The sequence below is a fragment of the Arvicanthis niloticus genome, chromosome 11 (assembly GCF_011762505.2).
Source record: "Arvicanthis niloticus isolate mArvNil1 chromosome 11, mArvNil1.pat.X, whole genome shotgun sequence".
Classification (NCBI taxonomy): Eukaryota; Metazoa; Chordata; class Mammalia; order Rodentia; family Muridae; genus Arvicanthis; species Arvicanthis niloticus.
Window position 1 is genome coordinate 11,439,765 of NC_047668.1, and position 24,939 is coordinate 11,464,703.

Below are 24,939 nucleotides of genomic sequence, written 5' to 3' on the forward strand. Positions count from 1 at the left end.
AAATGAATGTGTAACTAGTAAAATGTGGCAAAAGAAATTTAATTAAAGCAGGTAGGTAACTTGACACTATTCCAAGAACTGAGATTTAAAAAAAAAAATATTACCGGTAATGTTTACTTGAGGTTTTTTTTGTTGTTGTCGTTTTTGTTTTTTTTTTTTGTTTTGTTTTTTTGTTTTTTTTTGGAGGGGGCGTGTAAGCCATCTGTGTCTCTTTTTATTCTTTTTTTTTTCCTGGTTTGAAATTAAATGATCATTTCCCTATTTTTCCTAATCCAAGAAGTATTTGAATAAGAATAAAATAGCAACTATGGTTGCTAAAATTGAGTTATCTACCACAGACTCTGAACCCTCACATTTACAGAGAAACAAACCTCAGCTACCATAGTTTGGAGGGTGGGGAGGAGAGCAGTTAATTCATTCCTGCCGGGGAAGCTTTGTGAGTATTTCAGGGTAGCTGCTGTTTTGTGTTTTGTGAAGATATTTTTAAAATATTGTTTCTAAGAACTTAAAGCTGATGGCTTGTTTGCCTTGTAAGAAGCTTTGAAATGCAACTTCACACCCCATAGTTGCTTGAGATCACAAAATCATTAATCTCCTTTGATAGTAGGCTCACTTTCCAGTCCACCTATTTCTTTGTAAGGCTTGTTCGGATTGACACCAACAATAACAGCACAAGCTGAAGCAGAGGCTGGCCTGCCTGAGCCCTCGTGTGTGAACTCCATCTTCACCTCCTCACCAGGCTTGAACTTGGGCAGCCTGTACTGTGATCACAGCACTCCACACTACAGACAAGATAAAAAGCCGTGCCAGTCGCTTAATTATCGCGTAATTACCTCCCCGGATGAGAGAAGGGGGTGCCACGTAGCCACTTGAGAAAAATCCAGAAATCCCTGCTTTGCTCTCTGCGACTAATGAAAGGAGGGAAGAGAAATTGCTGGCGTGAGTAATTTCAAAACTTAATTCCAAATCCTCTAAGGATATCAAGCATATCCTCAAAACGAAAATGCTTTCGATTACAACAGTTACACATACAAATAATAAATAAATAAATGCCAGCAAATTCAAACTCTTATGTAAAACAAAAGCGTGTGATCTTCGGCCTTTGCTTTGCTCGTGTTGCCCTGAAACCAAAGTCTAACTTCGGGTACCGTCCCTTTCTCCTCCAGGTTTGTGTAGGTCTTAGTTCTTGCTCCTTGACTCTTGGTGAAGTTTCTTGGGTTTGCAGAGGAGAGGTGCCTGTGGTCCAGGCCGCCCTAAGGACAGGGGATGCGGGATGCGGGAAGCCAGAGCGGCGAGTCCGTCTTGACTCACAGGCGCCTGCGGGCTGTGCTCCCGCCCCGTGGGCTTCGCCCCGGGTTCTGCGTCTGTGCTCTCTGCCACCTCGGGACAACGCGCGCCTGTGGACGCACACAGGCTGGGGGCCCGGGACAGATGGTTGCTGGGGAAGAGGGGGCAGAGCGGACCGCGCAAGCATCCCGAGGTGACAAATGCAGTTAGTTCTTCATTGTTTGGGCATTTTCCCCTCCTAGCGAATAAATCTTCTGTTGAGCCACAGACCTAAAAGTCAACAAAGGAGGCCGGGCGCCGGGTCTCCGGCCCACCCCGCGGCCTGCCTGGCCGAGTCGCTCCCGCTGCGTAATCCCTTCCTCGGAAACCCCGACACACAAACGCCGGATCGCCCGACCAGGGCGCCGCGTCGGGGCCAGGAAGAAAACATCTGTGCTTCCAGCGGCGCGCAGGGACCCTCCCGAGAGCGCCGCCCGCGAGTGACCCCCGGCATCCTCCGCCCCCACCCCGTTTTAGTCCCCGTGCCCCTGATTTCTTCACCGATGCTTCATCCTCCAGAAAGTGCACGCACGGGCCTCAGTAAACGCCCAGAGCTGAGATTTTTTTTTTTTAGGAATTTTGCTCGGGATGGGGGAGGGGCCGGAAGCGGGGGCAGCGAGGAGGGAAAAAGCTTCCAACTGACCCAAGTGGAAAGCTCCAGGGGCCGTGGGATCCAGCACGCCGCGGAGTAAACAGTAACACAGAAAAGCCTTTGAGCAGTGAGTGCAGTGCGTGCCTGGGAGCGGAGTCTCAATAATTACTTTCACCTTGTGTTTGCAAGCTCGGCTCTGAAACCTTTTAAAACAATGACTGAAAAATATAAAACAAAAAAGAGCCCAAGATAGATACGGAAGTTCTATTCAGAGTAACTAAACAACTCCGAAGCGTTCCCAAGCAGATTTCTTTGAGATCGGCCGAGATCACCTTCACATCTCAAAGATAAATTCAATTCCTATTGTCCCTTCGTGGCCTCCCGCACCGCAGAAAGACGGATGGGAAATAATAAGCAGTGAAAATAAGCGTATGCTAGTGAAGTTCTTAACTTCTGTGTTTTTTTTTTTTCAGAAGGAGGATTTCACTGAAACTGTTAAACATTTTTTCCCCTCGAGTTTAACCTTTTTGAATGAGCCACAACAGGAGAGAATTCTAAGAATGATAAAATTATAAAATTCCGTTGTTTTGGCATTTAAAATATTGATCTCAGTTCCAGGAAAATGCTTATTAAGTTTCTTTACAAAAAAAAATCCTGCCGTGATCAATAGAAATTCTTTTCATTGCAGACGAAAGTAGGAGACCTGTAGCCCAAATTAATTAACCTTTCCCCAAGATCAATTGGTTTTCTGTTGATTTAGCAGTAATATCATAGAACATTTAGCTATAATGTATTTTAATGTGACACTTCAATATGTCAAGAGAAGAAAACCTCATTGAAAATAAAATTGCTTGAATGATGTAGTATGTGTTTAATAAAGTTTTAAAAATTGTCTTGAAAATTAACGATTTGCTTGAATTGTGGATGTGTTTTTGCAACCAAATGCAGTTGGAGAATGCTCCCTGTTTCCAGATAATTGAGTGCGAGAAGAGATTATTACAAGCCAACCTGACCTAAATAGGTAATCAAATTATGTTGAAATTTAGGTATAAAATTTACTCAAATTGAAAGTGTAATTATACCTCAAAAGAGTCTCAGGAGACTAAGAATGTAAGGGCAAAACATCATAGCAAAGCTCAGAGCGTCGTTAGAATCAATCCACGGCAGAGAGAGAGAGAGAGAGAGAGAGAGAGAGAGAGAGAGAGAGAGAGCACTTTAAAAAGTAGCTACGTTAGCAAGCTTTATTTCTAACTAAGGCTAATATTTAGTGTGTCCAAATACATTTAACCACAGACTTCTCTAAGTCTCCTCTTCCTTCCAAATAGTTAACTGTGGGACATAATGATTCCATTGGTATTTCTCTTTCCCCCTCCCAAGCCAGCTCCATTCACTGAACTTTGCACAGCTGGGTTTGTAACCCTCGCCCCCGCCCCCTTTCCTCCAGCCCTTTTAGGAAGCATTGTGGGACTGGAGAATACCTAAGAAGTTCAGTTGTCACCTGTAAAACACATTTTCATTCCAAACAATTTAAAACCTAACCAAAAGGGGATTCACTCCTACTGACTTTCTTGCCCCAACTTCCCCCTAACCTCTCCAATCACTAAAATCACACACCGAGAGAGTAATGTCCACTTTGCCTCTGCAGCCCTGGGAGCGGAGGCTTAGAAATGCCACCTCAGGATAAGTTGGAGTGCGCTAAAACAGCAATCGACTTGGAATTTTGAGGCAGGGTATCATCCTTTAAAATCTGGGAAGGAAGGTGCTGTGTTCCAGACTTTAGACTCCAGGTGAGATGCTAGTCGGTATTTTCCCAAACTCTTTTTAGGGATTGATTACACATTGGGGGCGGGGTTGGGTGGATGCAGAAGCCCCTGAACCTTAGAGAAACCACCTGGAAATTCTCCCCTCCACTCCAAAACATTGACTGAAAATAGGGAACAGTCAAAGAAAATGGAAGGCTGGGCTTATTTCCCGGCTCCTCTGAAGTTTGTTAGCCTATTGCTTGTCTAATCACGTCCTCAGCTGAGATTCTCTTTTTCTTCTTTCTTTCCCTTCCTCTGACATCCAGGAGTTGTTTTTAAAACGTCAATCGAATGAGAAAACTGTAAGGATCTCTGTGGAAGTTTGTTTCGTTTAGAGATGTAATTTTAAGAGTCCTTTACGCAGGAAGAAGGAAATAAATGTCTTGCGTCTTCTGTGCTCTCCAACACTGATTTTTCTCTGCACTAACTAGGTGTCTGGGACGTTTTGGGAAACATGTGTCTAGCTTGGGGTTCCACGTTGGAGCTTTGAGCTTCCCGCCTAGGCGCCCAGTTGTGAACTCCAAGCCCACAGAGGCTGAGCTGAGCTATGAGCTCTCGCTCCCGCGGTGTCCTCCTTGGCTTTTTCCAGGTAGAGGCGGATACACTGGCTAGGTCTGCAGTGAGCGGTGACGTGGGCAGGGCATTGTCCAGGTTTCCTCCCAGGAATCGCAAGGCCTTCTGCCGACACGCGCTTCCTTTGTGTTATGCCTGGCTAATATATTAATGGGTCGGATAACCCGGATCCTTCGGGCAGAGGGAGGAGGTCGGTGATGGGGAGGGTCCTGAAAGGAGCAGTCTGGTTTCGGTGGCCAACCCTGGGACCAAAGAGTTCAGAGGAGTGGGTGAGGGGTTGGAAGGATGAGAGGTGGATGATCCAGGTGAGGTAAGTTCGCGTTGGGGCAATGAAAATAAATGCCTTCAACAAGTTTTTAGAAAAGGTGACCCAGTGCCCTCCGCTGTGTGAGAAAACTGCACGCTCCCGGGGTCAAGTGGCCGTCACTCCCCATGGAAGACCTTCAGCCGTCCCTTTTTGAGGTGCACACTTTTGCAGTCTGACTTAACCAACAATGCTGGGGGGCCAGGGTGCGGAAACAATGATTCTGATCAGATGGACCTGTGGCCCTCACAAAGACCTCTACTTGCCCGAAGGAAGGGAGGTTCCTAAAGAATACCCTAAGGGACCCCCTGCGCCACTCCACCAAATCCGTGGGATGCTTCAAATAGGGTCTCAGCCCTGGGCAGGCCCCAGGGTCCTCGCCTCTGGATTCTGGCCTTAGGTCCAGTCCCAGTTCCTCTGGGACGAGCCTCCTTCCCGCCAGGCCCACGGTCCTGCGCGCCAGACGGAGCCCGGATGCCCTGAGACATATGCTGCCTGCAGGCCTGCGGCCCGACGTGGTGCTCATTGCCGAGGCGGTTCTCAGCCCATCAAAAGCCCGGGCTTTCTTCAGCCTTATGGGCCACGAGGTGAACAACAATGCCCGGGCCCCTTCACTTCAAAAGCAGCGATCAGGGGAAAGGCTCCCCCAGAGAATTTTTTTTCTTCTCCTCCTCAGCCTTTCATTTCTAGTTTAAAAAAAAAAAAAAAAAAAAAGGCACCAGCAACTCCAGAGCCCGGGCAAGCCTAATGCCCTTTGATGGGGATTGAATTCATTATCTCCAATAACACAATTGTGCTTGGCCAACGAAAAGAGCAAAGCAGGGCTCTAGCCTGTCCAAGGGGACCGGCCAGGCGGGGCGGGACAGCCAGGCTTGCTCCAGAGGATCCGCACCAGGGCGCGGTCCCAGCCCGCCAGTCCAGCCTGGGGCACCCCAGGGCGGGGTCTCGGGCTCGGCGACGCTGCAGGACCCGGAGCAGGCAGAGGTGGGGCGGGCCCCGCAGCGCTGTGTTTACTCTGCTCCATCGCGGCCTCCCGAGGCCACTAGCCAGCTCCAGGCATCCGGGGCGCGCCGGGCAGGAGGCCGCCCAAGTGGCCCTAGCTACCGGCCCCCTCCGTCCTGGCAGTGCTGCTCCACCCCGGAGCCCAGAGTAGGCAGCCATCCCTCCCTGCCCCCAGTTGAGGAGTTCCCCATTGGCTTTCACGCTAGGTATCCCGAAAGGACACCAAGGAAGTGGGCGAGGTGGCTAAACTCTGTGTGTGTGTCCTCCCCCCCCCCCTGCAGGTTACAGATGTCTTCTGCGGACATCACCTCCCTGGGACACTGCCCACAACCTGGTGCAGGTGCCCACTGCTGCAAGGTTCTCCTGAGTCAGCACCCTCCAACATTGCTTTGCTTTGCTGCTTTTCTAGTGCATGGAAGTTAAAACAGGCATCATCAATTCCTCGGCGGTGTGTGTGTGTGTGTGTGTGTGTGTGTGTGTGTGTGTGTGTGTGACAGAGACACATAGAGAGACACAGAAAGAGACAGAGAGACAGAAACAGAGAGACTGACTTTGAAACCCCGTCAAAGATGTCTACATCATTTTAGTTTGGTGTGGTCACGACTAAGCTTCCAACAGGAGCTCATTCTCTCAGTTGGGGAAAGAATGCACTGAAGTTTGTTTTGCTAGATAAAGAATAACTTTAAAACAGGGTGCTTTTTTAAATTTTAAATTTTAAAACAGGTGCTTCTGTCCGTTTTAAGTGACAATACTCTGGGGTGCAGACAGGTTGTTTCTTACCAATTGATCATGGTTATCCCAACACGCAAGCACACCACAGAACGTGGCTGTATTGAGGCAAATCCAGGAGACCCTTGCATCTTCAGGTCAGTACCCGCAGCAAGGAGGCCGTGAAGCAGATCTGCTGGGTTGGGGTAAGCATTGGAAAGTGCAGCTTCTTTAAGGCTTCCAGACAGGTATTAGCCTCATCAGGAGACACGGGGCTTTAGTTATTTAATTCCTTTCCACTCGGAGAAACCTATACAAATTTATTTTCATGGACCTCACATCACCCTTCATTTTTTAGGTCAAAACACTTGGGGAAGAGAATGTATTAACTCTTGCAGAGTGTAGTCTTTGTGTTTTTCATTTACTCCAAAAATCATGCAAAACACCCACCTCTGCCGATATTCCCGTGTATTTAGTGAAGAAGTGCATAGAACATTTTCTCTAATTTCTGAGACACAGTCCTGCCATGCAGCCTAGGCTGGCCTTCAGCTCTCACAATCTTCCTGAGTCAGCCATCCCAGGCTGTGGCTTATACCTGGCTCAAGTTCTATTTTCTATCTGAGTTTTAAACTTCAGACATTAGAGGTTATAAAGAAAAAGTGACTTCTGGAAACCCACCTTTCTTTTCATATTGAAACTAGGTTTGAATCTTGGTGACAGGCTCATTTGCATGTGGTGCAAATGACTTCCTTCAGTCACCCTTGATAAACTGTTTTTGTGAAGGTTTAACCTTTGCCTTGAATGCTGGCATGTAGTTTGCACATGTGGGAGACTGCTGTGCTCCTTCCGCAGAAGCAACAGGACTGCCCTGTGGTTTTCTCACATAAACAATTTGTCTAGTGCCAGAGCACACATGCAGGATTATGTGACTTCACATGAGCCAGCCATCCCAGGATGGAAGAATTACTAAACAAAACATATTCCAATTTCTATGTAGATATCTTTGGCCATGGAGCAGGATTAGGCAAGGGAGGAGACATAAGACATTCCAAGAAAGCTGAGAATTTACTACTGTGTAAAGCACAGCCCCAAAGCACAGCTCAGCCTGGAAAATCAATCAATTACGCAGCCATGGATACAGTAATGGGAAAGACCCCTTCTGTCTTCAGTCCACTCATCCTGTAAGATCACTTCTCCTCAGAATGTTTCCAAACCTGATCTGGAATAGATCTAAATGGTACGGATGGGCGACTGGCGCTTCTTGAGTTCATGTGTGTGATTAATAGCTCTGCATTTATGGTATAGGGCACCTTTGCCAAGCAATCCCCACCTCTCTCTCGTATTAAAATGCAGTTGGCTAACATTTCATGTGGGCCTCTTTTGAGTACTCATTCTCATTATCTCAAGCTTGCTTCGGGTACCTGAAACCTTGTCTCCAACTACTTATCCAGACAATTTAAAGGCACTTTCTTTAGTCCTTACCTAAGACTGATCCAGACAGAGCATCCTACAGAGGGAAACACCCATAATGTTGAGAAGCATCGCTTTCCAACTGTATATACTGACAGGAGAAAAGGGAAGTTAAATGTCAAATTCCTTCCAATGGTACCATTATTCTCGATAACAGATTCAGTCCCTTTATGAGATTAACCACCAAAAGCTAGTCATTGCTGCCTATCTACTTTTAAAGAAAGGTTTATGTTGGTCAGTCATAGGATGACCCCCCACTCTTTCATAATATTTGTTATTGTGATTTACACATGCCCTCTCAGGCATAGTTTTATATAGTAAGTGGTTCAAGGCAGTTTGTTATGAAACTTCCTGAGAGAGATAATACTTCTCTGTGGTTTGTAGAGATCCCCAACACATGGAAATATTCACACCCTCTCTGTATAGTAGAGACCAATGGGCCATGCAGACCAAGGATTGACTTCCCAGGCTATACCTGACTTCTGAGTCGCAATATCTCTGCTGAGTCAGGCATACAGAGAGGGAATGCTAACAACTAGTTCACAGTAGTCATAGTCATAATAATAATACAATTAAGTTGTAGAGGAAAAGAGGAATACAGAGAAATCTCCATTCACCTCATCCATCATATATAATGGAATGGATGAAACATTAAATTGGAATCACAATCAAAGTGAAAGGTTATGAGGCCTCTGATGATTCAAAGAGCAACCTTAGGACACTGTATAGTAGCAACACCATCTATAGACATCCATTGAGTATACAAATACAAAGACAGCTTCCTCAAGGTGGCTGCTAACCCCTAAGGGGGGGGGGTCGGTCCTACCCAGTTCTTGGTTCTGCCACTGGAATGGTGACATGCTATTGAATTCCCTGTATGTCAAGCACAATTTTGGAAGATATTCTTTAAAGCCTTTTAAGATAAAGTAAGGTCACCTCATGCCTCAGCCTCTAGCATCTGTTCTAACCATACACTTTACAGTGTTCTTTTTACTTACCCTTTTTGAGATGCAGTCTCACTATGTAGCTCGGGATGGCCTCAAACTCACAATTCTCCTGACACACACAAACACACACAGACACTGGGATTATAGATATGTGTCACCATGTCTGGCCTCTCTTACATTGTTGCCAGATTGTGCTGTTTGTGAAATAGGCTAAGATTTGAAGGGTATACACGACTTGAGTCTGGGGAGAGAACTCAGGGGTTAAAGAGCACCTGTTGTTCTTGCAGATGACCAGGGTTTGGTTCCTAGCACCACCCACGAAGTGCTCAAATACACATGCAGGCAAATACTAAAACACGTACAAAATCGTTTTTTTAAGAAAGAGAAAGCACGATTTGACTTTATGGAGTAGGACAGAACTCTTCTCTTTAGGGCATCCTGAGCAACACAGAGGAGTACTAGGCATGAGCAAAGCATCCCTGGAGATACCGGCAGCCAGCTGTTGAACTTCATAAAATTCTTTTCAGCCATATTCATGATTCGGTAAATTGGATTTGCAACAAGGGGTAGTAAACAGTAACTACTAGATTGTCATTAAAATAATAAAGTATTTTTAAGCTCAGGAAAGTAACTTGTTTTAAAAGGAATACAGATCACAGAGGTCACTAGGGATAAGTGAGAACCAAAAAGAGCGAGTCAGGCCCCAGAGGCATCAGGAGGCGTCCAGCCTTCCACAGCCTCCCTAGCTAGGGGACAGACCCAGGGAGTGAAAGATGGCACAGAAGCAAATTAATGGCGCGGGAGAGCTAGTCAGTGCAGTTGAGGAGGGGCCTGGCAGGAAAAGATTTGGTGTCGTCATAGCAACCGGCTCAGCCCTGCTCCCCCTGAAGTCCATTCAGCTCTGAGCTGCCGGAACACGTTTTTAATTAAAGCGTATAAAAGTTGTTTTGTAAGGACTTCTCCTCATCCGATAGGTTTCAAAATGGTTAATCAGGCTTCATCTCCTTTTGATGCTCCAAGAGCTTGTGCTATGTGGCACGCACAGAATCTGTTGTTGCTGCTGCTGCTGCTGCTGCTGCTACTGCTGAGTGAGTTGTCTCTTTATCACACCTAATGCCAGGAACGAGACAAGTATCCAGTAATTTAGACACACGTAAACAGAATTCCAGAGGACTAGGGAGTCTTTTTTTTTTTTTTTTTTCCTGGTGGTGGCTGGGAGTGTTGATTTTTTTTTTTTTGCTCTGGATACAGAAGGAGGTCTTTTGGATGGGTATTGTCCCTGGCTGATGTTCTATTTAGATTTGGAAAATGACAATATTTTTTCCCCATGAGAGATGCAGTTCAAAAGCCAAAATAAAGGTTACAAATTATTTACATTGAGTAATATTTAAACCAGCGTAAGTATTTGGAGAAAGAATTTGTATCACCCAGAAAAGGATGGCAAGGTATCCCATTTTCCAGAGGCTAAAGGATGCACACTCCTAAATCCTTGGCAAATTCATGACACACAGCAAAAGTGACACTTTCTAATTTAATACAACAGACTTAGTAAAAGACAGCATTTTTGTGGAAACACCTAACAGTTTCTTAGCCTACATAAACCTCTGCACTTTTTCATCTCCTGTTCTAGTTAGCATCTTAATATAAAGGATGGTTTCACCTGTGACCACAGGATACCTGTTTCAACTTGCTATTTCTACTTCTAAATCAGCATAAGCTTCATTAGATCTGGTAGGGGGTGTCCTGTCTCCTCTGTAGGAGACAAACTTACGCAACAAATAATTTTTTACCAAGCACTAGTACTAGATGAGGCCACTCTGTAACCACAAGACTCAGACAAAATCAAGACTACTTTGTAGTTTTTTCCTAAGCCCACATAAGAACAAGGTATCTGGAAAACCCACAGCACAGTAAACATTCCACCACCCCAAGTAACAGAATTCCTTATTTTCACAAATTATAGTTTTAGCTTCATTTTTGATTTTTCTTTTTCAGGTTAAGGTTTAGGAAGATACCCAACCCCCACATCCCAACAGCTTCCAATTCAAAGTCTATGTTCTGAAGTATCCACCAATCACCTACCATGAACCAGGATCCTGTATTAATAACCTTAAATGGAAATGCCCGGTTCCCTTGGTGCGTGAGCCCTCTTATTTTCAACAAGCAGCAAACCCAACACACTCAGCTGTCCGTGTCTGGTAGTCTCTGCCAGGGGACACTGGTAAGGTCTTTGCTCCTTTGTTTCATGGCTTGTGCCACCAAAGCCACCACTGGCTGACAGTTCATACTCGTTCTTTTTTAAAACAAGAACTTCAATTGATTTTTAAACTTGTCTACATGGTTCTTGGTGGATATTCCACATATTAAGTTAAAGCATTCTTCAATCACAAGGCTCCCTTAATGTTCATATATTTTTCTTGTCTTAGTCATTCATGTACAGTAATAATTTTCACCCCTGAGTCACCCCTCATGTACCTGCAATTAATTAGTGTGTTCTTGTCAATGTCCCCCATTACTCCACTGGCAATCACACCTTAATTACTTTGTCAAAGATCATGGGTTTTGACCCTATGACTGCTCGCTATTTTTTAAACGAACCTCCAGTTCTTTTTTTTTTTTCAACTCTTGTCAGGGCCGGCACGTCATTTCTAGCCTAATATTCAGAATAAAAGCTTTCAGTGAATACAAACAAGACCTACTCTCTCAAGGCTGGAGTTCTACAGTAATAACTGAGTAAACAGTAAGAGTTCCCTCCATAAAAGAGAAAAAAAAATGCCCTTTTACGTTGCAACACAAGATGAGAACATACAGGTCCCCACAAGACCACAGGACTTGGTTAAGAAAAATAAAGTAAGGTATACTTAGAAGATCCGCGATCTAGTTAGGATCTAAACCATGGTTTCAGAAGGATACATTAGCCTGGGAATGTTTGCCAGAGAATAAAGCATTGCTGTTAAGTTGGAGAATCACATAGTTACTTCTAGCTTGGGTGAGAGACAAGCTTCCTTTGTTTACAGAGGACAAGATGAGTGCAAAGGGTAGATATTCGTGGGTTGCAGGTGACAATCTACATGAGGCCATAGACTGAGTTCTTGCTTCAGGAAATAGTGGGCATCTCAACGCCCGCATTAGACAAGCATTTCCCTCAAGTTACCGCATATCGCCTTTGATCCCACCACGTGACTTTTTCTTTTCTCCTCTTTTCTCTCCCCTCCACCTCCCCTTACCCCTACCCCCACCCCTCACCCCCTCCACATCCCCCCACCCCCATTTCTTTGTGTAGCCCTGAATCAGTCCTTGTAGCTTCATGATTCCGACGGAGCCTGGGCCAAAAAAATCCCAAGTTGTTGGTGTCTTTTTATTTATAGAGCTTGAAAGGTGTTATTTGTTGTTTCTGATTCCTGTTTATCAGTCTTAGTCTTCCTATCTTGTATTTGTATCCTTAAGTTTTTCCCCTGTAGTTCAAATTGCTGGTATTCTCAACATTTTAGTCGTCTCTGGATCCACTTCTGTTGACTACTTCACTTAAGTTTTTGCATGTACTTTTGTTTTCTTTTAATGTATCTCCATTTCTTCAAACAATAAATGCCACATTTTGTATATAATACAAATTAAAGCCCGAGGTAAATATCTCAGATAAATACCTCAGATATGGATTCCTTTCTATCGGGCTCTTAGTGTGTGGACTCTTACTCGATCCGGTCAGTATTTGAGGAGAATGAGTTTTTATTGTTACCCTAGTCATTTTCAGCGCCCAGCACACTTGAAACCCTCCAGAGGTGGCCTGAGCTGTCACTATGTACTTAGTGTGAGCTCTGGAATGCTGAAGTTTTTTTTTTCCTCAGTGTCTCAGCTCCTCCCTCAGATTCTAGCAGGTTCTCCAGGACAACAGAGCAGGGGTTTGTTTTCCTGTTTCTGCTCCTCCCACAGCAGTTATGGCTGTTACCAGGTGCTAGGTACAAGATTACTGGTGGGAAACAGGAGAGAGGCTGCATTGCATTTTGGGCTTAGTGAGAGATGCAGGCATGTGCATCTCTCCTCCGGTGCCAGGCAGTCCCTGCCTCTCTTCACAGCCCAGGACACAGGTGACCTCCCTGCCCGCCCTCAGTTCTATTAGCTGAAAGATGCATATGTTTATACTTGTTTTTAGGAGCTGTTTTGCCGGAATATGTTCTGTGTTTTCTAGTGTCTTGAACTAGAAGTACATCTTTCATTGATTTAGAAATGTTCTAGGTAGTATCACCTCACACACGGGGGTTAGCTAAATTTTTCTGAATTCAGACTTCAGCCCCTCCCCCCCCCACACGTACACACACAGATACACACAGACACACAGTCACACACACACATACACACACACACACACACACACACACGCATGCGCACGCACACGATAAACTTCATGTCACACCCCACATGTCTTCACAGTTTCATAGATCTTCCCATGCTCTTTCTTCTCTTTGATTTTGGTTAGCACCAATGGCCTTTCTCAGTTCTCGAGGGCACATTTTCACTGATTCTAAGCTGCTACTAAAACTATCTATCAAAGTCTCAGATTTCTCCTTGTGATTTAGTGTCTGAAATACCCTCACACTGGCCTGAAACTCAGGTTCCTTTTGTCTCAGATTATCAAATGCTGAGATTGAGGGTGTACACCACAATGTCTAGAAGAATTGTTAACTTCAGTGTGTGTGTGTGTGTGTGTGTGTGTGTGTGTGTGTGTATGTGTGTGTGTGTGTAGAGCATGTGTGTGCACATGCACGAATGTGAACACATGCAGGCCAGATTTATCAAATCCTCTGGAGCTGGAGTTACATGCAGATGTATGACACCAAATGCAGGTGCTAGGAACTGAAGTCAAGTCCTTGGAAAGAGCTGTACATGCTCTTAACTGCTGAGTTGTCTCTGTAGCCCTGAGGTACATACATTTCTGAGGTGGGATCTCAGATAGCACTGTTTGGCCTCGAACTCTCTGTGTAGCAAGAATAACTCTGAACTCCTAATCCTCCTGCTTCTATCTCCCAAGTGCTGGTATTACAGTGTGTGCCACTGTGCTCCATTTATGATGTGCTCTGAGTTGAACCCGGGACCTCACGCCCAGTAGACACACAGTGTACCTCCTGAGCTGTAGCTGTCACCCTTGGTCCTTGTGCATCCGAGCATCGCGATATTTGTACCCGAGTCTATTTCTGCTTCTCTTTTATTTTCTCTTGACTTTTACTGGAGACATTTATTTCCTGGCATTTTTGGATACTTAATCGAATGAAAAATGCGGGCTGTGGAACAGCAGTAGGGGTTTTAGGTGATATTGCCTAAGGAGATTTAAATTTGCTGCGGATGTGTCTCAGACACAGTTCAGGCTGGCCTCTTTAGAATTAATTCAGCCCTACTCACAGACCACAGCTATTTCAAGATAAAAATAAAATGCTGTGTTTCTCTTCACTAGACTTCCAGTTTTCCTCTTCCTTTGTTCCACGGGACTAATAATACTTTCTTAGCTTTTTCTTTCTTGGTGTCTGTTTCTCTGAGCTTTCTAAGGAGTCTTAGCCTCTCAGAAATCAGTTGGTGGTCTAGAAAGAAAATTGTATGTGAAATGATGGCTACAATACTTTTAATGTTTTCCCTCATGTTATAGCTGCTGAATTTAAACCTGAACTCGTGTTTCTAGGAACCCAGCCTAGGGGTTGCCACAAACTAAAGAATTTTGTGCAACCCAATCCTCCAATCAGCAAACACCTCTGCAGGAGACCTCAGCCCCTCACACCCCACATGTGTGTGTAGTGTCTTCAGTCTCTGGCAGGATCTCCCTATCCCAGAGCTTCAGGCTTTGCTGTATTCCACTTTGTGTCATTTCTGAGTTTTATAGCTGTTTTCAGAGGCTGAGTCATGCTGATTCTGCAAATGTGTTATCACCAGAAGCAAATAGCAGCTCCAGGATATTCTCTCAAGTCAGGAAGTCTTGGCTATTTCTATGAGGTCCTCTTGCTTATTTCACATTCAGCTTTTTACTCTGTATTTTATTTATTATAGTACCATTTTATTTTCTGTAAATTTTGGTTAATTATTCAGTAAAGACCATCTGGTAGTTTGTTGTGACTCTAGAGTAACATATATTTTTTTCGAAGACCTATTTATTATTTTTATGTTTTATTGCTCTCTTCAGACACACCAGAAGAGGGCATTAGATCCCATTACAGATGGTTGTGAGCCACCATGTGGTTGCTGGGAATTGAACCCAGGACCTCTGGAAGAGCAGACAGTGCTCTTAACCCCTGAGCCGTCTCTCCAGCCTGAGGAGTAACGTCTTTTTAATCTGGTATATCTGGGTTCCTAAAGGGTAGAAAACCACATATTAATATCATCATATGAATAAGCACCCACATAAACAGTGCAGCTCACTGCACAATTAGTCTACAGTTTGAGTTAGACAATGTTAAAAATAGGAAGATCGCCAAAGCTCCTACAGACTCACAGACTGAGGGGGTATGCACAGAGCCTGTGCAAGTCTGAAGCAGGTCTTCTGCATATATTTTATGGCTTCCGGTTTAGTGTTTTTTTATGGGAGTCTTGAGTGTTTGAACGAGTGGGTCTTTGATTCTTGTGCCTTCTCTTGGGCTCTTTTCCGTTTTATTTATTTGTTTATTTACTTTTTTTGTCTTGTCCAACTCCTATGTGATAATTTTTGTTTCATCTTATTCCATTACATCATTATTCCTTAGAATCCGGTCTGTTTTCTAATGAGAGACAGAATGGAACAGAATCTGGGTGGGAGGGGGAGGAGAGGAGGAACAGGGAGGAGAGGAAGGGGGGGAAACAAATTGGGAGATATTATGTGAGAAAAAAATCTATCTTCAACAAAAGGGGGGAAATGAGGGGTCTCACAGAAAGGAAAAAGAGAAATATGCATTTGAGTCAAATTAATATAGTAGTTGAAAATATATGGGAAATGACCTAGATTTGATATAGCATCAAAACCCTTTCTGAAAGTGGATTTTAGAGAGCTGGAGTGATTATGGTAAACTATACTATAGAAAGTGAAAAAGTAGAATGTTCTAGTGGTAAGATATGTTAGGATTCTAAAATTAATTTGTTTATTTATTTTGTGTGTCCATATATGTGACTGTGAACATGCGATAGTACATGCATGGTCTGTTCTCTCTCCTCCTCCACAAGGGTTCCAGGGATGTTACCAGGTTATTAGGGTTGCCGACAGGCACCTTTACTCACTCAGCCATTTCCCTGGCCAGAGAAACAGTTTAAGATGAAAGTCGTTGGTAAATACTTAAGAAGCTGTTGGAAACGTAAAGGAGATTTGGAAGTATGTTAGTATGTTAGTGTTAAGGGTTTATTATGTCCCTCAGGAGAAGAGAGAATAGAAAAGCGGTGTTGACAGGAGTGTGTGTTCAGAGGTGGCATGTGCAGCATGGGCTGAAAATTCAGGTTACTGGAGCTTAGTGGATCATTTTTAAGGAGAAGCTATAGCAGAGCCACCAGGTATGGGGGAGGGGAGGGCACTTGGGATCAGAGATGATGATGAAATTCCAGGACGTGAAGAGATCAGTGGGAACCAAAGGCATGGCTAACACAAAGGTGCGGCTAGGAGCCTCCTTCTAGGGATGAGCGCTTGCTGAAAGGATTCATGTCCTTGACACTGTGCAAATGGAAAGCAATTATTCACAAACACCCAAGAGAAAAAGAGGAAGCATTGCTACCATCGGCTGGTAATTGTACTATGCAATATGAAATTCATTATTAAATCTTTTCTGGATGGTTAGAAAGTAATTTCCTGGGGAAAATGGTCTCTATCCACTGACTCAATGTCTACATCTGCCTCCTGGCTCTCTGCATTTGGATCTTGTTTCTCAAAAATTAGAAATTATTCTTTTTTTTTTTTTTTTTGACAGGGTTTCTCCGTGTAGCCCTGGCAGTCCTGGAACTCACTCTGTAGACCAGGCTGGCCTTGACCTCAGAAATCTGCCTGCCTCTGCCTCCCAAGTGCTGGGATTAAAGGCGTGCGCCACCACTGCCAGGCTAGAAATTATTCTTATGAAAGTTACCAAGGACTCTTATTGCAAACTCCATAGGAATTTAGGGGAAGCCTTTCTTAAGCACAGTAAGATCCCATCTCCCCTGTTCTACCAAGACTTCCTGAACCTGTTACTACAATGGTCTCCACCCCCATCCCCTACTGCCTTAAAACTATTTACAACTCTTTCAGGACTGGGTAGTATGAGGTGAGACATTGTGTTATTTAATCAGGTATGATACTGACTTAATTATCACTAATCACTCCCACGCCTGTGGCTTTCTGGATGAGAACCCCCTCCCCCCCATCCCACCCCCCAGGCTCACGTAATTGAATGCTTGGTCCTCAGTTGGTGGAACTTTTAGGAAAGGATTAGGAGATGTGGTCTTGTTGGGGGCTCTGTGTCACTGTGGTGGACTTTGAAGTTTCCGAAGACAAATAGCGCTTTGTCTTTGCTTCCTGCTTTGGATCAAGATGTTAGCTCTCAGCTTTTCCTGCCACTGTAGACTTTAACCCTCTGAAGCCATAGCCCAATTAAATACTTTCTTTTGTAAGTTGTCTTGGTCATGGTGTTTTGCCACATCAATAGAAGTAGAAAAACAATTTTAAAATTCTAAATATAACAAAACCAAAAGCTGTTCAAAACAAAAATGGAATAGATATTTCCTCTGAGAATGTGCTTTTCTTCTTATACTGTGCATTTCTTATACTGAGTTATTTTGTAACTATTAAGTGATTAATATATTGGTTAAATCCTGGATGCTTTACAGTTGGTTTCCTTATCTTTTGGCGTCTCCCATCACCTCAGGTCAACAAAAAACTTCTTTTTTGGAGGTGGGGGTCTTCTTCAAGGTCTTACTATGTAGCTCCAGGTGTCCTATAACTCACTAAGTAGACCAGGCTAATCTCTAACTCATAAGACTCTGCCTGGTTCTGCCTCCTGAGTACTGAAATTAAAGGCATGTATCACTTATTCTCAGCCCCAAATTTCTTATAATTCTATCAGATTGTGATTTTATTAGCTAAGGACTATGTTTGTCTTTGTTATTTTATATGACTCTTCTGTGGTTAAGAAACATATGAATAGCAATGAAATAAATACCTCATACAATTTTCTTAATAGTTTTACCTAATGGCCGTAGCTAGCAATACCACTCAACTAATAGAGTAGTCTGATGTTTGATTATTCTAACTGGTTTGTACATCTTTATATATTTGGATTTCTACAAGATTTTGAGATTTTTCTGCATACACTCACATGCACTTTTTTTTTTCCTGTGGTCCTGGGATTAGACTCCAGCCTGTGTGCACAGGAGATTGCTTTGCCAGTGAGCTATACGCCCTACACTCTAGATCTTGGTTGTTATTTGTCTGTTTGTAGCTACAGTTTTGCAAACTCTGTAGCATTTACTACAGTGATGCACATGGCATTCAGAATCACCCTTCATGCCTTCTGTCCCATATATTTCCTTATTTCAGCAACTGCCAAGCTGCTGTCTTCTCACATCCACAAAGCCTGTTCTTTCCTCTTCTTCCCTTCAATCTTGCTTGCTGTCTGTCATTATGCTTATAAACTGAGAACCTTATATTCGGGGTGTGTGTGTGGAGGGGTAAGCACTGTGCCTCTGAGATACTTTCCTAGTGCTTGATTTTTCTCTTCTCTTCTCTTTCTTTCTTTCTTTCTTCCTTCCTTCCTTCCTTCTTTCCTTTCTTTTTTTCAACAAGGAATTGCTAAGTAGCCCAGGCTGTCCTTGAACTAATGATACTCTTGTTTCTGCATGTTTACTGCTGTGTTTATAGGTGTGTTCCACTATAGCTGGCTTATTCGAACAATTGTGTTATTACAAAATGCTTTTGATCCCACTTATCGTTGAACAATTCCCAAAAGATGCACTATATATAAGCACGTAAATAAGCTGTAAAGACAGTCGCCTAAAACTAACCTTGGGGAGACTTTAGAACAGTGAGGCAATAGTTGTATATGAGCATTCTCTTTTCAGAAAGTTTGTAATAAATATATACGGATGCCATGCAAACCAAGAAAACCAGTAAGTTAGAGTTTAAGATATAAAAGCATTCAAACTGCGCTTACTGTTCACTGTTAATTTGTAATGTCCATGAAGAAACCTGTTCTATACTGTGAATTTAAATAACAGCAGAATACAATCAAGTGCAGACAAATGGTAGAGATGATGTATAATAATAGACACGTGGTGTTGGCTGGGGTGGGCACAAAGCAGTAGCTTGGCTAATCTCTGCTCTCTTGCTGCCTCAGTTTCCTCATTGTGCTTCCTAGAAGCTAGCAGAGAACTGAGTAAAGATGTCTATACATATCCATTTAACGATGAGCACATTGAAATATCATCAAAAAGGCCGTGGAGCAGGATTGCTGTGCACAGTCCAGGGCATGTGGCCTGCACGACAGGAGCCCTGTGTCTCCATAGAAGAGTGATTACTGACTGGTGGAGAGAATTCTGCATCCCCTGAGGCTGGATGGGGAAAGCTAGTCTGTATCGTCAACCGTCTCCAAGATAACAAAAGGAAAATGAAAGAGAAAGGTGCTCCTTCAGCAATGATAGCAGCAAGAGAACATCTGGTTTAATAGCATTGGATTTCCCATGGAAAACAACCAAACAGGATTTTACAGATTATTCGAGTGCTTTGGAGAGGGTCTTATGGTGCAGGTCAAGAGAGATCCTAAATTAGGGGAAGGACTGAAGGAGCTGAAGGGATTTGCAACCCCACAGGAAGAACAAAAATATGAAACAACCAGACCCCCCCAGAGCTCCCAGAGACTAAATCACCAACCAGAGAGTACACATGGAGGGACCCATGGCTCCAGCGGCACATGTAGCAGAAGATGGCCTTGTCTGGCATCAGTGGGAGGGGAGGCCTTTGGTCCTGTGAAGACTTGATGTCCCAGAGTAGGTGTTGCTGGAGCAGTGAGGCAGGAGTGGGTGGGTGAGTGGGGGAGCACCCTCATAGAAGCAGGGGGAGAGGGTGGGATAGGGGGTTTTCAGAGAGGAAACCAGAAAGGGGGATAACATTTGAAACGTAAATAAATAAAATAAGCAATAAAAAAATGTAAAAAGAGAGAGACAGAAAGAGAGAGATCCTAAAACTGAAAGAGTTTGGCTGTTTGGAATATAAAACCCAAGTGAAAGAATATCACAGGGACACTTGATAGGCAGTTGATGGTGTGACTGTAAACTTCTGGATTCTAAGCAAAGCCCAGATGAGCATCTGAGAAGCAGAAAGGTGTTTATTGGGCATTACATGCAGGACATCAAGCCAAAGAGCTTCAACAGTTCCTCTGTCAGCAGGAGAAAGTTGTAGGTGTCTTTATTTCTAAATTATTCAGGGCTTTTGATTTTGCTACATTTACAAATGCCTAGGTTGTCCAGTCTGTTTGTGGAGAGGGTTTGATCAGCAAAGAAATCAATGTGCATATATCCAATGCGGAACCCAAGCACAATAGCAACAGACAGTTAAAGAGAAGTAGAAGATTTGGTGGTAATCCAGGTGGTTTTGAGAGTCTAAGAGGGTTTGGTAACACTAGAAGGGGCAGAGCTGGCATGAGAAACAGCCATGGTGGTGGCACGGACGGACAGATGAGCTTTGGAGTCTTTGGTATTAACCCAGCAGAGATGGTTGCCCCCCCAGGAGGCTGCAGAGCAGTTGGGGTATGATGGGCCTTTTAGCCTGCCAGCTGAACCAGTCAGGCCCAAAGCCAGGGCAGCAGGCTGAAGGGGCCAAATCGGGCTTTCAGCTCTGGAACCAGCTCCTACAGTGGTTATAATTTTGATGCCCCATTTGGTAGGGGCCAACGTCAAATGCAGGGTCAGGCAGTGGTTTTAGTGGTTTGGTTCAAGCATGGATTCCAAATCCTTTCTGGGGGATATAAACAGTGGGATTTGGTTGGTCGGTTGGCTTGTTTGTTAGATATGGTGAGAAACTTTTCTAAGCCGGTGGTAAACATATTGAAGAATATATATGTACTAAATATTTTCAATTTTTTTTGTCAGTGTGGAGAATATTCAGTGGTATTTCTTGACAGTTTTCTTTTTTTTAAAGGAGGAAAAAGCTAAAGAAAAATTGTAAGTTTTATTACACAGGGGGCTAATAGAGTGAGTGAGTGGCTGAAAGTGGCTGCTGTCTGTCTGTCTGGGAAATAACCAACATTCTCCTTGATGCTCTATCATCAGACATAAGAGAGTTCCTTGAAGGCTTAAAGGTAGAAACCATTGGCTAGACCTGCCTTATTTTAACTTGAATCCCACACCACAGGCTTTTTCCTTGGGAAACTCTCCTTTAGAGAGGTTTAGGGTGTTTGGTTCCTTTAGTTTAGTTTGTTTTTTTTGTTTTTTTTTTTGTTTTTTTTTTTTTTTTTAACTTGAGTCTTCTTTCATGTGCTAAAGTACAATATGAAGCCTTCATTCAATGTGCAGCTCATCTCACTTCAAATGTTTGTGGAAGCAGCACTTTATTGAATGCACTGCTGTGAACACTCTGCCAGACGACTGCTTTCTCTGTCTACATGCTTTCTCATGGAAGGAACCATCACTACACAGCGCAGGCTGCGGCTTTTGACGGTTCGGTTCCACTTTTAGCCACTGTTCTTCATTCCATGGGGTCACATCAACACTATGGCTGTGCTATGGATCAAGAAACAAGAAGGCTGTTTGTACTTTTGGAACCCTGTGTGGGATTGTTGGAGGTTCTGAGTCACGGAAGGCTTGAGAAAAGGAAGAAAGAGCATGCAGAGACTTCATGGTACAGAATGTGTGTGTGTGTGTTATGTACATATACACACACGCACACGCACACGCACACACACACACGAGATATGCTTGCCACCCAATTCTGTGGCTTTAGTGAGAGAGTAACGACAGCAAATAATGTAAGAATGTTTTTGCATCAAAGGATATCCACATCTGCTGGAAGATATCCACATCTGCTGGAAGATTTTGAGTTTTGATCTTAGAAAACCCACTTTAGTTGAATGCATTAAATGATTAAAAGATTCTTGTACTTCCCTCCCGCCCTGTCAACTGCTGTGAATGCTGTATGGTGTGCATTCTCCTCTGACTGAGATCCTGCTGGCTTTTGTAAGAGAACCTGGAAGCAGAGTTCAGTCCACCAGTGAGCTCAGGTGTCTCAGAGAAAGGCCAAGGTTCTCCTGGCTGTTAGCTGTTCATAGGAATACTGTTTATGGTGGTTCTATGACCTTGCCTGTATACTTATAAGAGTTGCATTGTTGAATATTATTAAACTGGTGTTAATTTTAAAAAAAGAGTTGGTTGAGGCTGAGCTAGTGGTGGGCTTGGGTGGGGAACAATGATCCTCTGATTTGATATTACATAACCTCTAACTGTATTAGGCATACATTCTATACTTTTAACTTTCCATCCTTTCCAAATTAAAACAAAAACATGACTACTCAAATAATTTCAGCATTACCAGTTAAGTGAAATATATAATAATATAATATAATAAAATAAAGCAGGTGGTCAAAGGAATTTATAGATGTTTTGTCTTTTTTTTTTTTTTTTGCTAGGAACATTCTATATTGGTAATGTTGAAGATAGATATTTGATGGGGACATTATACAGGCATACTTAAAAATCAGCACTTTAGAATAAATGACTATCTAAACTTCCATTAGAATTTTCATTAGTGATTTTTCTTTCGTGTAAAAAGAGTCAAGAAAGGACAATCACTTGGATGACTTTAGGCTTAGCGATAAATGTTAGTGACGTGAAGGAAACTGATCATTACCTACACGGTAGTTGTTGGTACTAAAATCGTTCCCTTACAGTTTGTAGACAGTTGCTAGAGAGGGGCAGCAGAGATGGAGTTTTGGACTTGGAAGGAGTGTGGTACCTGTGATGTCAGAGGCATGGGGAGCACTGCAAGGGATTTGTCAACAGAGTGAAGCGGAAACAAGAAGCCACAGGGTCTTCCAGATCATACCTCACTCTTGCTTTTCACTATTAAAAACAACCCTGTACCTCCTAATATATTTTTTTACATGTAATTGTTCTCCCTTTACTTTTAACAAAGAATGAATTGTGGATATCTTATAATATTTGCCAGTGCCTTAGAAAAGACTCAGAAAAATAAATTTTTCTGAAATAAGAACATTTTTACTCTTCCTTCCTTTCTTTCTTTCTTTCTTTCTTTCTTTCTTTCTTTCTTTCTTTCTTTCTTTCTTGTGCTAAGGATCAAACCAAGGGCAGCATCTGCCACTGAGTTGTGTGCCCCACTCCTAAAGCATAGTGTACCTTAAAATAATAGATGATCAAGAAAGACGAACAAGTGTTCAAGAATTTATGCAGCTTTGAGAACATCAGGACTAAGGCTACATAAAATGGCTCACTTTCAAAGTATAATTTTACATTTATCTTAACTTCTTTTTAAGGATAAATTTTAAACTCAGAGAGAGCACTATGCTTTGGAATTAGGAGAACTTAAAAAGAAGAAGAAGAAGAAGAAGAAGAAGAAGAAGAAGAAGAAGAAGAAGAAGAAGAAGAAGAAGAAGAAGAAGAAGAAGAAGAAGTCAGAAAAACCACAAAGCAAAAGTAGCTGCGTTTAGATAAGGGGAGAGAAGGGTGGAGCTCCGAAACAATGCACCAAAGTGCTTTTCTTTCACAGATCTTGGTTCAAATTAAGGTTAAATTCCAAAGGAGGATGTGCTTTCCCCACGCGGAGCCTTAGAGGACATGCCTTTGTTTCCAACTTCCCAGAGAAGATATATGCTAAGACAAACAAGGCATTTCATAATAAATTTAACTTTTATAGAGTGACTAATGCCTTGTGAAGATAAGGCAGACTCTCAGTCACCTGTGCTTAATCCAGGCCGAAGAAATGATGCCAAGGGCGTACCCACGAACTATTCCTCAGGGGAGAAATGGCAGCAAGCTGCTGGGGAACAGAGAGAGACTTGGGTTTTAACCTTGCTGTGCTTTTCTCTCACCGTGAGCTCAGTTTAGCATTTATGTACTTTGGAAGGACAAAGAGGTTGGGTTTGCCTGCCAAAATCTGAACCTGTTTCTGGGAACCTGTTAGTAGGTCAACTGTTAAAAATTTAAGAGAAACCAAGAAGCAGTGGTAGACAGTAGAAATGGGGGCCCACACAGGGCTGTGTAGAACTCCATTCTGTTTCTTCCAGTCCTCAGGTGAGATGACTGGAAGTCAGCATCTCTCTGTAGCTCCACCCAGCCAGCCATGGGTAGGGGTCTGAAGGGGATGAAGTAGGGTGGAAAAAAACAGTTCTTTTCTGCTAGGAATGTCCCGCTGTAAACAGAAATAGAAGTCATTAGAATGCTATCTGGGGTCTTGTTGATAACAATAATTTATTACCATCTTAAAGAAAGACAAATCATGTATGCATGTGAATAGTGCTTTTCTTCCCTTCTCCTTTTTGTTACATTATTAGTTATTAACCAGAGGCATAATCCTAAAGTCTTACATCTAGAAAAATGACTCTGATTTTGTGACAAGGTAAGTTGGCTCATTAAACACACACATCTTTTCCCCATCTACAAAACCTGTCACCTTCAATGAAAGGGGTCATAATTAGTCTTAGGGCAGCTGGAGAAGGACAAATAGCATATGTGTGTCAAGCATATAAAATATGTGATTATATATTGTATAATAGTTAGCTTATTTTTATAGTTATAAGTGTATTTTTGACAGGAGGCTTGAAAATTTTACTGAAAATTTAGGTAGAGTAGCAGCCTCTTCACTCATGGGGAAAAAAAAGGGAGATATCAACGTAGAACAAATTTTAGGTTGCATTTTTAAAAACATTTGAAATAATTCTAGTTCTCAAACTTCCGGTCATTAACAAAAATTGCAGAGAAAATTAAGTCGCTCCAGGTTATTCCACGACATTTCTTTCTTGTGTGCTCAATTCCTTCTTAGGCTCTGGGTTAAGTAAAAAGCTTAAATGATTTTCTTTGTCTCGTTATGTCAGCCACCGACTGACTAATAGAAGAGAACTTTGCTGCCTCTGAATGCCAAACAGTAAGAATGAGTTTCTTGGCTCAGATTGTGTCATGTCAAGTTTCAGAAATTAATTAACTTTTTGGATAAAAACACCACAAGGGGGCAGGTGAATCCAGGCTAGGTCCAAGGTAAGAGGGTCCCCGACATTAAAGGACTTTGGTCAGAGGAGGTGGAGGAGA

General features: G+C 43.1%; 2 protein-coding genes across 5 annotated transcripts in view; one reads left to right on the top strand and one right to left on the bottom strand.

Annotated features, from left to right (window-relative positions):
• Positions 1 to 24,939, top strand: part of Foxa1 (forkhead box A1) — an 80,711-nt gene that overhangs the window by 6,424 nt on the left and 49,348 nt on the right. The window contains exon 4 of one of the 3 annotated variants that reach the window (XM_076941851.1): positions 641 to 2,823. The exons of 1 other annotated variant lie outside the window; for it this stretch is intronic. In XM_076941851.1, coding sequence (XP_076797966.1) covers positions 641 to 873 — 233 coding nt within the window. In that variant the 3' untranslated portion in view covers positions 874 to 2,823. Of the gene's footprint in view, positions 1 to 640; positions 2,824 to 24,939 lie in introns of those variants that run through there. One more of the 3 variants, XM_076941853.1, reaches the window with a different exon arrangement.
• Mipol1 (mirror-image polydactyly 1) overlaps positions 23,064 to 24,939 on the bottom strand; it is a 281,225-nt gene continuing 279,349 nt past the window's right edge. For both annotated transcript variants that reach the window (XM_076941854.1, XM_076941855.1), the window contains one exon: positions 23,064 to 24,046. The gene's annotated coding sequence lies outside the window, so the exon portion shown is untranslated. The remainder of the gene's footprint in view (positions 24,047 to 24,939) is intronic.